The 14,218-nt window shown below is 39.6% G+C and overlaps 1 protein-coding gene across 1 annotated transcript; it reads left to right on the top strand.

The window, feature by feature from the left end:
* The first annotated feature begins 1,135 nt into the window (after positions 1-1,135).
* On the top strand, positions 1,136-12,907 carry LOC108358687 (uncharacterized). The gene is made up of 2 exons (XM_017610139.1): positions 1,136-1,520; positions 12,294-12,907. The coding sequence occupies exons 1-2, from the start codon at positions 1,154-1,156 to the stop codon at positions 12,365-12,367; spliced, it is 441 nt and encodes a 146-aa protein (XP_017465628.1). The 5' UTR covers positions 1,136-1,153; the 3' UTR covers positions 12,368-12,907.
* Positions 12,908-14,218: the final 1,311 nt, after the last annotated feature.

Genomic DNA, 14,218 nt, shown 5'->3' with positions numbered 1-14,218 from the left:
AAAAAATGTAAGTGATTCAGCTTTAAAGTCAACAAAAATCATATTTGCTTAGACAATGCAAATAAATTGTAACAGTGGTAGTTTTAAGAATTTCCAGAATTCTTTAAGGTTTTTAGTGCGTAATCTACCGATCTTCGCATTTCGAAAGAATATTATACGTATATGTATATTAATGTAACGAAGTAAGTACATATATGAATGCTACTTTTTTACTACTGAAATACATGTTTTGAATTGTTTGGGAATTTTGTGGGATAAATTTTTAAGATGTGGGTAATTGAGGGATTTTTTCCCCGATTTCCGTGGGTAATTTAGCAGAGAATATCTGGCATCACTGCTTTGAACCAGAAAATAAATTTTTTTACTTAATTTTTTTTGCATCAAGCTTTTTTTCGACATACCTTAAGTTACTTTATCATATATGTACATGCTAAAGTATTATTAAATGCATATAGATTTAATTGCTCTAGTTACTATCGGACTGGTTCGTTTTTTTGCGATAAAGATGTAGTACGGAACAAGAAATTTGATTGACTAGTCCCCGGTTTCCCTGCAGGGTGACTGCACTTATTTAAGTACATACATAGATGGAAAAGCGTGGAAAAGTATTTGGGTATTGCATCAAACATTCTAGGAGTACGCGTTCAAACTAATCCCTGCCGAGGAGGTACCTAGGAAACCCAGGGCCCGCATTTGGCTGCCGAAGATGACTATGGACAGCGACAAGTTGATCCGTTTCCTGCAACGGCAGATTCCAGAAATACCCATGATTGACTTAATAGTCATTCGTGCAGAAAAGCCTCTAGAGGGCGTGAAGAGTTCTTTGTACCTTCTGAGGCTTAACAAAGAAAGTATTGAGCCATTGCAAAAAATGGACAACAAGCTGCACTTCGGAGTGAGAACAGCGAAACTGAAAATATTCCGCTCCAATGAGCCGATTCCAGAGGCTGATATCGAGGATTCCAACCAGATGTTGGGCGATATGAACCTCAAGGTTACCGCGGACGAAGAGGTCGCTGAAGGTGCCAACCAGGTGCTGGCAGGCACAGACCCAGTTACCAACGCCGAGAAAGTCGATGAAGGTGGTCCAGGCAAATCTTAGGCACTCAAGGCTGCCTCGGACAAGCTCCGTGTCTTCCTAAGGGAGGAAGACATGGACATCTCGTTGATACAGGAACCTTGGGTAAGGGACCTAGAGGTAAAGGGATTCACCGACGCTCGCTATAACCTCTTCTACATTAGTATATCAGGTAAACCCCGCGCATGTGTATTGGTTAAAAAACATATTAAAGCTTTCTTATGTTCCAATTTCAGCTCACCGGATACTACAGTCGTCAACTTGGAGTTGATGAATAAGCAAAGCTGTCTTATATCATCCGTATACACGGCGCACGACAGGCCGTGTCCGCCACAGGAAGTCATCACTTTACAAAGGCTAGTAGGAGCTAGTCCAGTGTTACTCGGCTGCAATGCCAATTCACGACATACATTATGTGGCAGCTCGGGAACCAACGAAAGAGGTGAGTCACTATTTCAATATATTATTAATCCTATGTTTAGGATTTGTAATAGAGGTAGAGCTCCCACCTTCATATTTCCTAGCACCCCTGATTATTGCGGTTGGGAAGAGGTCATAGACCTAAAAGCATAAACAGACGGCAGCGTTGATCTGGATCAACTCGGGAATTAACTGCAGTTGATCCGGATTAAGTCCGAGTCCCTCTCGGACCATCGGGTTAAATATTGCGACGGATACGCCTCCTCCTTTTTGAAACCCTCGTAAAACAGATTGGGACTTATTTCAAAAGGTTATTGGAAAAGAATTGAAGAAACTACCAGTTGAAGACATTCCTACAAGGGGCGAACTGGACGCCAAAGCAGAAAAGCCCTTAAGTAGGCTTGTCCTCTGAGGTATGGCAAGAAAGCGCGCACATCTTGGTGGAATGAGAACCTTACAGCGCCACGGAAACAAGTAAGAAAATCCTTTAACGAATGCTACAGGGTTAAGGTATGGAACCTATACAAAGAGAACCTAAAGAAATACAAAAAAGCGATACGGGACGGCAAGGAGGCGTCCTGGAGGGAATTTTGCGAATCCATCGAGGATACCAAGGAATCTGCGAGGTTAAGCACAATCCTTGCCAAAGGGCACTTACAGCCAACATATATAAAAAGGTCAGATGGTTCATGGACCGAGTCGGCCGGGGAGTCGCTGGATATCCTTCTGAATACACATTTTCTAGCGTGAAAAATCGATGTAGTGAAAACCGATTCCCCAGACCATTTACCAAGCCTCTCCGAGGACCTCTTAGAGGAGCCACTGTAGAGGGAAAAGGTAAAGTTTGCTATATTCAGCTTCTCACCCTATAAATCACCGGTTATGGACGGAATACTACCAGTCATGCTTCAGAAAGCTTCTGAGATGGTCATTCCAGTCCTAGAAAAAATTTTTCGAGGGTGCCTAATACTGAACCACGTCCCGTTAAGCTGGAGGAAGTTTAAAGTAATTTTTATTCCTAAAGCGGCAAACGGGGCCATGACAATGCTAAAGATTTCCGACCAATAAGCCTAATGTCCTTTGTGCTCAAGACGTTTGAGAGGCTGTTGGATCTGTATGTTAGGGACAAGACGTCCAATTTATCATGCTCTCAACATGCGTACTTGAAAGGGAAGTCAACGGAGAGTGCCCTACATGAAGTAATACATACAATTGAGCTCGCTCTACTATAAACAATTTACAATGGCGTCCTTTATAGACATCGAGAGGGCCTTTAATAACATCAGTGTAGATTCCATCCATGAGACACTTATGGAAACAGGGATTGATCACTGTGTCCGGGCTTGGATAATGCCTCTGGTAAGGAGCAGATTAATACATGCCGAATTGGGGTACCAAAGCACGGCCGTATATGCAGTGGGAGGCACCCCACTGGGAGGAGTGCTATCACCGTTACTATGGCTCATGGTCTTAAACAAACTACTGGTAAAGCTGGACTCTCAGAGAATCAAAGCGGAGAATGTAGCGATACTGATATCGGGTCAGTTTCCTTCGGTCATAAGTGAAATTATGGAAAGGACTTTAAGGATAGTAGATTCCTGGGCCATAAGCTGTTTTCTTAGCGTAAACCCGGAGAAAACTGACCTTATGCTTTTCACAAATAAAACAAAATTACCTAATTTTAATAAACCAAGATTCCGATGAACGGAACTGGATCTGTCAAAGAAGGTGAAATACCTTGGAGTTATTTTGGATCCCAAACTTAACTGGAAACCAAACATTGAGGAGCGTGCTAGGAAGGCCACGGTGGCTCTCTATGCAGCTACACATGGGCGTAGCCAGAACGAAATTTAGGGGTGGGGGGCCATATAAAATATCTTTTTTTTCAAAGCCTATAATTATTACTAAAAAATTTGTATAATAGCTTAAAATTATTGTAACCAATAGAGGTATGTTGTACACAAACACATAAATAGAAGTTCACAAAAGTGGATATAAAACTATTCGTCGATTTAAATAATTAACTTTTTACTGCACTTGTTTTTTTTACGAGGAGGAAGCATCGAAAGCCTAATCCCGTCAGTGTGAGACTTTAACCCAAACTAAACCTCCTACCGTCATGTACCGTACCCCATCCGATACCACCGTCTAGGATTTCGTCGGGATATTAACACTGTGTGACTGATAAAGTTATAGATCTAATGATGCACAACAAATATGCATACTTAGAATTTTGAATACCCCCTCACAATCTGGACTTACGGTATAAAAACGCGTTTTTTGTAGTTTGAGCCTTATAATTGTTCGTAACTTAATTTCTCTTTATCCGATGAAAAATATATACAGTGCGTGCACGGTAACCGCAACCCTCAATTCGTGCAATTCCTTCATTAGTGCAAGTCTCTAAAACAAATCATTGTAACCCTTATAAGTGCAACTTCAAAACAATTTTACCTCAATACCTACAACTTTCTTTGTTTATGCATGCCCACACAAAATTTATGCACGCTCACAAAATGTTAACTTTTTGCATTTCTTTGATTAACTAGTATTCTGGAAAAACTACAAAGTGGTGTTTCAACTAAAGTGATGTGTGATGAGCAGGACCGAAGAAAATAAGTAAGAAAAAAGCAAATTTAAACGCTTAGATAAACATTAAAACATTAGAAAATATGCTTCCAAATATGCTCGAAGAAAAACCAAAAATCTAAGTACAGTGTAATGTTTTGTCTTTTATTCAGTTTATTTCAAGGATTGGACGGAGGTCGAAATTTTCATATTTCCAGTAGTGTTAATGCATCGATTTAGTTTTCACTTTTTACTATTATTAAAAATAATGCGGATTATATTACACTAAGATTTGAATCCTTAATTTCTTTTCAAGACTGAATTTAATTGTTTTCAAATATTTTTGATCCTCCATTTGAGTTAATTATTTTTAGTCTCTTCCATAACACCAATGCCTTCCCGTAGAGACAAACCTTTGGTTTTAAATTTTTGTATCTAAGCAGAACTGGAATTCAAGTTACAAGTTAAAAAAAAACCAAATCGGTTTTTTGTTATTACTAGCAAAACTGGCAGGCTTCGTCCCGCCCAAAATTAATTTTTTATTTGAACATTTGGTCCAACGTTTTTACCAACAGTTTACGTTCACGTTTGGTTTTGTTGTCGTTAGAAGGCATATCCTCCATTGCCGTCTTAAATAACCTAATGAAAGCATTATGTCCGTGAAGAAGTTCTTGTGGCAACAATTATCTGGTCCGATGGTGAATCGTCCTTGTGGCAATTTCAAAATGGAGGAGTATTATTAGTTCACAGAAATCCAATATACATCGACTTATTTCAGACGAAATACATTCGAAGTGTTACAAGTGTATTTGAAGGCATTTATCAAGAATTGTCATTATTCTGTTTAGTCGCCGTAAAGCAAGGACCGCAATCGCTATGGTGATTGATTTAACGGTGGTAACTTAAAATTGATCCTTGGTTTCTCCGATTGACTTCACTTGACGATTTTTACCAATAACTCGACTCCAGCGCCACCTTGCAGCACTTTTTGTGCCATAGTAGGTATTGCCCCACCCTTTACCAATATATTTATATTTCGAATATGAGCCAAATCGGACAATGAGACAAATCGGCCACGCTTACCTTGCCTTTCCCCGTTCATCGCATTTCATGGATGGCGGTGATGTCAGTCTTTATTTTCCCGAGGACATTTATTCATCCGAGGCATGGCTTTTTCATTGGGTAGTGTTTTAACGTGCAGGGACCCAAACCCAGCGCACGCGGGGTTATACGCCTTGTCACATTAGCTCGCTCCCAAAAGGGTGTTTGGCCGCTACCCAGGGGATATGTGGATATAGTTATCCGGACGAATTGAGCTGCGATTTGGACTGTAAGCAAACAAATCACTTCTGGCTACTCCCAAGTGAATGGCAAAAGCTTTGCAGTACTGGGAAATTTACAGAACATAGTGGTCAAAGGCGAATATCTCAACTAAAACCTAATGAATTTTTTAAATTCATAGCTCTACATACCTGTATACCAAATAGCCGGACAAGAAGTTATTCTAAATAAAAAAAATAAAAAAATACAATTTTCCGTGTACTACAGTGATTCCCAAAGTGGTCCAGGTGGACCCCAAGGGGCCATGGGAGACTCGACAGGGTAGTCTTCGTTGGCGTGAAAAAACATGGGGGTCCACGAGTTGTAAGTGGGGGTCCACGAAAATTCATCTGGTCTCGATAGTAAAGAACCAAAATGGTTGCTTGATAGCCTATTCATTTTACTTTAATGTAAAGTGCTCTTGACGCGCTGGTGAACTTACCATCACTTTGTGTCATCATACGTGGGGAAGCCTTAAAGGCCACCTGAAGACTAAAAAGAAACGGATGTTGGTATAACACTGAGTGAGGCGATGCGGTAATTGCCGGCGGCAGATATTTGAGCACTTGTGTCTTTTCAATGCTACATGATAGTACGCCACCATTACCTTTGTTGAAGAGATTCTACAGAGAGGGGGTCCCTGAGAGGAATGCTGGTTTAATTCCAGCACTGATCCCGCACTCGCACATTGTCGAATCTTCACTGATGGCTACAAAACTCACTCAGGGTCAGAATCTGGAGTATTCTTTCGAAGTTAATGGGGATGAGCTTCACTTTTTCTTTTGGGGAATATGCTTCGGTCTTCCAGGCTGAGGTATTTGCAATTACCAAAGCCATAGACTACGTGGCTAATTACACTATGCGACAGTCAAAATCGGGATGGGATGAAACCAACGGGAAATGTTATATCGGTCAAAAACAAGTTATACGTGTCCCGGCGTTTCGCTGGGTCACGTCTAGGAATCGAGATATATATATAACTATCATATAGGGGAAATTGTCCCCTTTGGTGGTCTTTTTTTGACATAACTCGAGAACCACTAGTCCGATTTTGCTCAAACAAATTTAAAAAAAATTAAAAATTACAATTCCTTTAATCTGTTCATATGACGTTTTTCTATATAATCAACACCGAAACGCCGGGACACGTATAACTTCTTTTTTACCGATATAACTTTCCCCGGTAGTTTGAACCCTTCCCGATCACTGACCCCTACCATTTGTCTCACAGTGTTATTAGTTTACCGTTCAATCCATTTTCGCTCATTGTCGACTACAGCCAGGTTTTTACCCTTCTTAAATGGAATTACTTTGAAGTTAGCGAGAATAACTTGAAACAGAGCCGGATAATCCACATATTCACATTTTTAATTATGAAAATTTACAAAGTATTTTGTTAGCATTGAGTGTATGATTTTATCGAGATAGCATTTCCTGGTACAATTTTTGAATATATAGGCTACGCCCATGTATACACAGCTATAGTCATAATTTCTTATGGGGCGCTGGTCTGGTGGCCAGCCCTTACTAAGGATTACGTAGTTAAAAAGCTAGGCGGAATTCAAAGGTCATCAGCCGCTACCATAACAGGTGCAATGAGATCCTGTCCGACGTTTTGAACGTCCTTCTTGACTTATTACCTATCGATATCTCNGCTTAAATGATTGACTACTTCTAACTGAATGCATATGTAAATCTTTATCATTAACTAATAGTCTAAGGCACGGTGCACATTAGAGCGATACGATATGCGATGCGATATGCGATACGATACGGGATACGATACGCTATGCGACATGAAATGCGCGCAGTGCACATTAGAGCGATGCGATACGCGATGCGACATGCGATGCGACACGCGATACCATTTGCGGTGTGATAGCTACACAAACGCCTTTCAGTTAATACCATGAGTTCATCCGATGAAGACATTGCTGTACCATATANAACAGGTGCAATGAGATCCTGTCCGACGTTTTGAACGTCCTTCTTGACTTATTACCTATCGATATCTCCATCGAGAATTCAGCTGCTAACAGCGCCATCAGACTGCGTGCCCTGGGGCTCTGGAAGGAAAGACCGTTCGAACACGGTTCCATCCTAAACGCAATACCGTCTGAAATTAAAGCGCTGCCCACTGACTATATCCTGTCGAAGACCTGGGTTCACCATAAACCCCGCACGAAATTCCCAAGCCGCAGTGACTGAAATCAGGGAAATTTCGGTACTTGCAGGGCTTTACTGTCTTTACGGATGGGTCTCGTATATCCAGGCGGCTATTCAGGCACTTTCTTCTAACTCTGTTAGATCTCAGCTAATGGATGAATGTAGGAGAGAGCTGGCCTATATTTCTGATCAATACGAAATTACCCTAATATGGGTCCCGGGATATAGGGGCATCTACAGAAATGAGGCAGCGGACGAAATAGCAAGGAGTAGCTCCGCACTGGATGTGTCCCACGCGGTAGACATGGGTGCCTCGCTCAGGGAGATTAAGAAAAAAATTACCGAAATTTATCATTCGAAGCCCAGGCAGAGGTGGAACTGCACAGGATCCTACAGGATTGCCCGGCAGTTCTGGGTGTTCTACAACCCACTCAAAACCAAAGCTCTCTTAGGAATGGGCAAAACAAATACCTACAAACTTACTGCAGTGTGCACAGGGCACGGGCCTTTGGGGTACATGCCAAAAGGATACGACTGCCCTTCAATAGGTTCTGTCGCAGCTGCGATGACCCGGGCTCAAAAGAGACAGTCGAACACTTGCTGTGCGAGTGTCCAGTCCTCGCAAGGACGAGGCTAAAGACACTCGGCAAACCATTCCTGCAGAATATTTCAGAGTGCAGCTGCCTCTCTCTGTATGACGTACTGAAATTTATTAAAGCCGCCAAATGGCTGACGGTTGCACGAGTTGTGGAATCAAAATGGCAAACTTGCTAATTGCTTGCCATCAGGGTGACAATCCACTTAAACCAACCAACCAACCAACGCTTTCTAATGGCGTTTTCGTTTCTAACGAAAACTGTTACCTTATCATTGTCCACTAAGCACAAACACTAAGAACCGGGCAATGAAAAGGCAACATTTTTTTTAGAAACGAAAACGTCATAAATATTGCAACTATGCAAAAATATCAAACGCTTAGGTACATATGGGCCGTTTTTTTTTAAAGTGGCGTAAGTCATTTCTACCTCTTGTGCTTAAATGATTGACTACTTCTAACTGAATGCATATGTAAATCTTTATCATTAACTAATAGTCTAAGGCACGGTGCACATTAGAGCGATACGATATGCGATGCGATATGCGATACGATACGGGATACGATACGCTATGCGACATGAAATGCGCGCAGTGCACATTAGAGCGATGCGATACGCGATGCGACATGCGATGCGACACGCGATACCATTTGCGGTGTGATAGCTACACAAACGCCTTTCAGTTAATACCATGAGTTCATCCGATGAAGACATTGCTGTACCATATATTTTCTCAAATTTTTATATACGAAGTATACAAATATGCATATCAGAAGAAAGGAGTTTAATTGCCTTTGCAACGATACCATTTTTTTGCATCAATTTCAATTTCAATTTATTTGATATCGTATATACATTAGTACATTAAGATTAAATCTTTTATTGCACAATAAGAAATAAAGAGGATAAGAACATTCAATATAGGAAAACAAGAAGATATAACAAGGAATTAACAAATTTTATAGTACTTATAATTATACAGTGTTATAACAATAACCAACATAGAAATTTTATAACCATTTAAGTTGTTTTATTAGAAAAATAATCGTTGATAAGACCTTTGACGTTGTGCTTACGTAAAGAGTTCTTCAAAGATGCTGGCAGAGAGTTCCAAAGCTTTACAGCATTAACAAAAAATAACCTCGACGTGTTAAGATAATTATATTTCGGTAAAATAAAACTGGAAGAGCGTACACTTCTAGGGAACTTGAGTTTTTCATACTGGTATTCCGGTTTCTTAAACATAATCAGTTTGAACATAAAAAGGCAATTTCGAGCTTTTAAGAAATTTCTTAGGTCGCATCCCAGTATCGAGTTGCTGAGGGTATTTAAATTATCAAATTTCTTTAACCCATGTACATATCTGGTGGCAAAATTAAAAGCAACATTAAGTCTTTGAAATGATTGAGAGTCAAGTTCGCTATACACTACATCAGAATAAGTAATGAGGGGAACAATTAGACTAATCACTATATTTTTCTTATAGTAAATTTTTTTAACTACATCATTTATGTGATCCTCACAAGTCAGTCTTGAATTTACTATGAAGCCAAGATTTTTTACTTTATCAACTAATTGAAGAATATCAGCACCAAGATATGGGTGAGGGACCTCAGAGGGCTGGATCTTATCCTTGCATATTGGAAGCACATAGGATTTCCTAGCATTAAGGAGAAGCAGGTTTTCATTTGACCACTTAAGAATAGAATGCAAATCATAATTTAGTTGAAGCGCGATTTCATGAACCATGCTAGTGCGATCAGAGAGATAAAGCTGAACATCGTCAGCGTAAGCATGTAAACGGGCGTGTGAGCATGCATTGAAAATATCATTTATAAACATGCTAAAGAGAAGAGGGCCAAGTATGGAACCCTGTGGAACGCCCGAGTGAATGAGCAGAAGATCAGAGAAAATGTTATCAACTATAACTTTTTGCATTCTATTACCTAAGTAGCTACTAAGAAATCGCACTGCTAAATCCCCAAAGCCAAACTTTTATCTAAGTTTCTCACACAACAAGATATGGTTGACAGAGTCAAATGCTTTAGAAAAGTCTAGGAGACACAGTAGGGTAAGGTGACCCTGATCAAACTGATGGCGAACATCATCCAAGACTCTAGTAACAGCGGTTGAGCATGAGTGGCCAGCCCTGAAGCCAGATTGGAGCGGGTTAAGAAGATTATTCTCTTCGATAAACTGTGTTATCTGTTGTGCCATAAGCATTTCAAGGACCTTAGACAATCTGGGCAGAATACTTATAGGCCGAAAATCTGTAAGCAGGGTGGCGCCGGGTTTTTTGGGTACGGGAGTCACAGTTGCCAGCTTCCATGATTTGGGAAACGAAGAGGTAGTGAAGCAGTGGTTTATTAGATGTGTAAGGCTACTTAGTATATATGGTAATAGATGGCATTAGATTTTATTCGGAAAATACATTTAGCCACTTCATTCTCTCGCACAGCGGTGAACTGAAACCTTGATGATGGGAGGAAATTAGAGGGCGTGACATTAGGAATGAAGCTGCCTGAAACTGGAGAGATATTATGGGACGTGAAAAACTCATTAAGCTCATTAGCATCAAGAGAGCACGACGTGTTAGAGCTGGAAGTCACACCCATCCGTTTTAAATTCGACCACAACTGTTTGGGGGGCAACGCGAGTGTTTAACTTTCTAGTGTAAAACTGCTTTTTGACAATTTGAACGGTGTAGGTGGCTTTATTCCGAGCACGCTTATACGCATCCCAATTCGGATCAGTTGGCCTCCTTTTCCATGCATAGTAATGGAACGATACGAGTACCGAGTACAGAATATCGATACTTTTCATGAGTACTGAGTGGTATCGAGAACTCGATACTTTTCACAAGTACGGAGTAAATATCGAGAATGCCGAAAAGTATCGACGAGTTAAGAACTTTTTTAAGTAAATTTTTTTTAAATTACCGAATAAATATTGTGGCGAACGTTCGAATATTAACTTCAATATTCAATATGAATGTTATGAAAATGAACATAAGGCTCATTTACTTCAGTACTTTCTTAACTCAAAAAACTCCCCTTTGATAATGAATCGTGGAAGAGGATAGTCTTTCGACTCGACAACTTGGCCACTCTCCAGCATAAGGCAGCCGTCGTTAACCCATGTATTCTACCTTCGTTGTGAAATCCAGCCCATTCTTGAAGAAAATTTCTATAAAAAAGAGCTTATCTTTCCAATAGAGAATGGGCTTCACTTCACCACATTTGCTTCTCGTCTTCTACATTTACATTTCATTTTCAAAGTAAAGTTATTTATAAATACATGTACGCGTCAAACAATTATAAAATATTCAATACTATTAATTTACAAAGACGAAGAGGCGAAAAAAGCAAAGCAATCTGATTTTTGTTTACTTTTTGCGTTTGCTTTGAGAATACTTGGAAGTACGAGTATTATCGATACTTTTTTGCAAGTATGAGTACTGGCATCGATACTTTTTTAGAGTATTCTATATGAGTACTAGTATCGATACTTTTCTAAAAAGTTCTATCACTATCCATGCAGTATATAACGCATTGCGATTTTTAATCGCCAACTTAACTTTATGTGTAAACCAGGGGCAAGAAAAAGACTTGGAATTGACTTGTCGAAGGGTTACATGCTTGTTGTTGTTAAAAAATGAAAGAATATTATGTGTTAAAAAGTTCAGTTTATCGTCAGTAGTTTCTAATTTCCAACAGTAGTTCCACTGAAATTGGTCCAGACCACAAAACAGAGCGTCAAGTCGAATGGCATTATAGTCGCGATAGCAAAAAGCCTGCGGTGCATGATAATTATATGTTAATTTAAGGTCGAACGTACAAAAAATTAAGTCGTGATCTGAGACGAAGGACATTTGATCAAACAACAGAACAGACGTAGAAGGAGGAGCAATAAAAATATCAAGTAAACTAGGACGGACATTACAAGAGAATCTTGTGGGCATAAAAGTGTTAACGACGGACATACCAGTAAGTGCAACAGAGTCAAGAAAATGAGTCGAAGAAGGGTCACGAACAAGTAAATTTATATTAAAATCACCACAGATGATATAATGATCGTAATCAATAAGAAGTTCAGAAAGGTGATCGAAAAAAGGCTGATAACAAATATTCTTCTTGTAATTATAGACACAAGACACCAGCACTTTGGTATTAGTATCAGACAGAACGACAGACAAATACTCTATTTCACTCTCAGATAAATGGCTCACGATCATAACATTTAAGTAGCTCCTACAATATATGGATACCCCACCACCCTTTCTACCCAAACGATCATTTCGAAGAAGTTTGTAATTGGGAATGGAGTAGTAATGATCCAGAATATCTGCATGAAACCATGTTTCGGATACGCAAATGACATCAACTGACGAATGTTCAAAAGTGTGCCTAACGTAATCAAGCTTTACAGCATTAAGGCTTCGAGCATTGAAGTGGACAACTTTAAGACCATCTGCTTGCTTACAGAGCACATTTATCATTACTGTCTGGCTGCTATTATACATAGACTTATCTACCAACATCTTCTAGGGGTATATGCATAGAAACCGAGAAACAAAACATAATAAAATAAAATATAAATAAATAGTATGTGTAAGTATGTATGCTTGTATATATGTATGTACCCTGCAGGGAAACCGCGGACTGGTAAATCAAATTTCTAATTCCGTACTAGGCCTTTATCGCCAAAAAGGAACTAGTCCGATAGGAACTAGATCCCCACCAGTCCGAAGTCGGCGAAAAGTGGTACTTTTAAAAAAACTAATTATTTTCAGTTCTTTTCACCAGAAATCTACATCTAAAGTGACGAATTTAGAACTGGTTCGGAACTATAGAAAAAGAGATGCAGAACGAACTAGATCTTATTTGTCGAATTTAGAACTAGTTCGGAACTATCGAAAAAGGCATGCAGCGGGGGGCTTGTTTACTTTATATAGATATGTGTTCGGCGGCTTTTTCGTTCAAATACGCTTCCAGTCTGCACGTCGCAGATGCTTTTTCATAGTTTGGTAATACAAAACCAAAATTTGTGTTAACATTTCAACATCTTGGGACCGTCTGGAATCTAACACCGAGCACCTCTGCAAACTCAGCTACAGCTAAAGGTATGTAAACGTACATTTCTTACAATCATTCAAACAAATTTAATTTCAAATCGAAAACACATTTCTTTCAAAATAACTTAAAATCGCACACACGGAAGAACCAAAAATATTTAAAAATCATGATACTTTTTTTCCTTCGTCTGTCGATTTTAGAACTGGTTCGGAACTATAGAATATAGGAGTAGTTCGGAACTATCGAAAAAGGGATGCAGCGGGGGCAATTGACACTTCCTAGGATAGGGATGCCCAAATCAGCACATATGTGTCGTGGGCGACTGCGCGTGCAAAGCTTTGCACAGCGGTGCTGGGCAAGCGCGGAAGCAAAAAGTTATCGGAAGGGGAAAACGAAGTTAACAGAATAGTGAGATTGTATGTGTGACAGTGATGGAAAATGAGTGTGCATTGCGCCCTTTTTCGGCCCTTTCGGAAGCAGCCGGCACCTTCAGCACAATCAATTGATTTTCGGCACAATTTTTGCGTAACTCAATGCAACAAATAAATATTTCTTTCGGATCCGCAATTAAATATATTTTTTTTTACTTGTCAATGTTATTGTGGCTTGTTAACATTTTATTTTTAGTATTTTTTGTACAACGATTGTTTATTAGGAAAAATTGAAAAACCAACAAAGTCTAAGCGGTAGAAGTTATAGCACTATTTCGGAGATCACCACATCTCCTCATCAGACTTCTTTTTCTAGACTTCAGCAGGGATCGAACCTGCGAATTCGATGTTCAAAGTCAGAAGCGTTAACCACTGAGCTATGTACATCCCGTAAACTCTTGTTGCTAATTCATTTTCCTTATTCAACCAACTACTATCAAGTGCAGCTGATTTGCCGCTATTTAAACTCGACAGCGTGGTTGTTGTTGTCAATTCTATACATCCATTTGCTTATTTGCTTTTTTGTATAGTTTCAGGCAGGCTCTTCCTAAACTATGTATTTGT

The sequence above is a fragment of the Rhagoletis zephyria genome, unplaced genomic scaffold (assembly GCF_001687245.7).
Source record: "Rhagoletis zephyria isolate East Lansing unplaced genomic scaffold, Rhagoletis_zephyria_1.1 Rzeph_scaffold_00284, whole genome shotgun sequence".
Lineage (NCBI taxonomy): Eukaryota > Metazoa > Arthropoda > Insecta > Diptera > Tephritidae > Rhagoletis > Rhagoletis zephyria.
This window is presented reverse-complemented; position numbering and strand designations above follow the sequence as displayed.

Bases quoted from the DNA above. Each gene is read 5' to 3' on its own strand.
- LOC108358687 (XM_017610139.1), top strand. From the start codon at position 1,154: ATGGACATCTCGTTGATACAGGAACCTTGGGTAAGGGACCTAGAGGTA. The intron at 1,521-12,293 runs GTGAGTCACTAT...TTGTAATTATAG, and splicing joins CTCGGGAACCAACGAAAGAG to ACACAAGACACCAGCACTTT.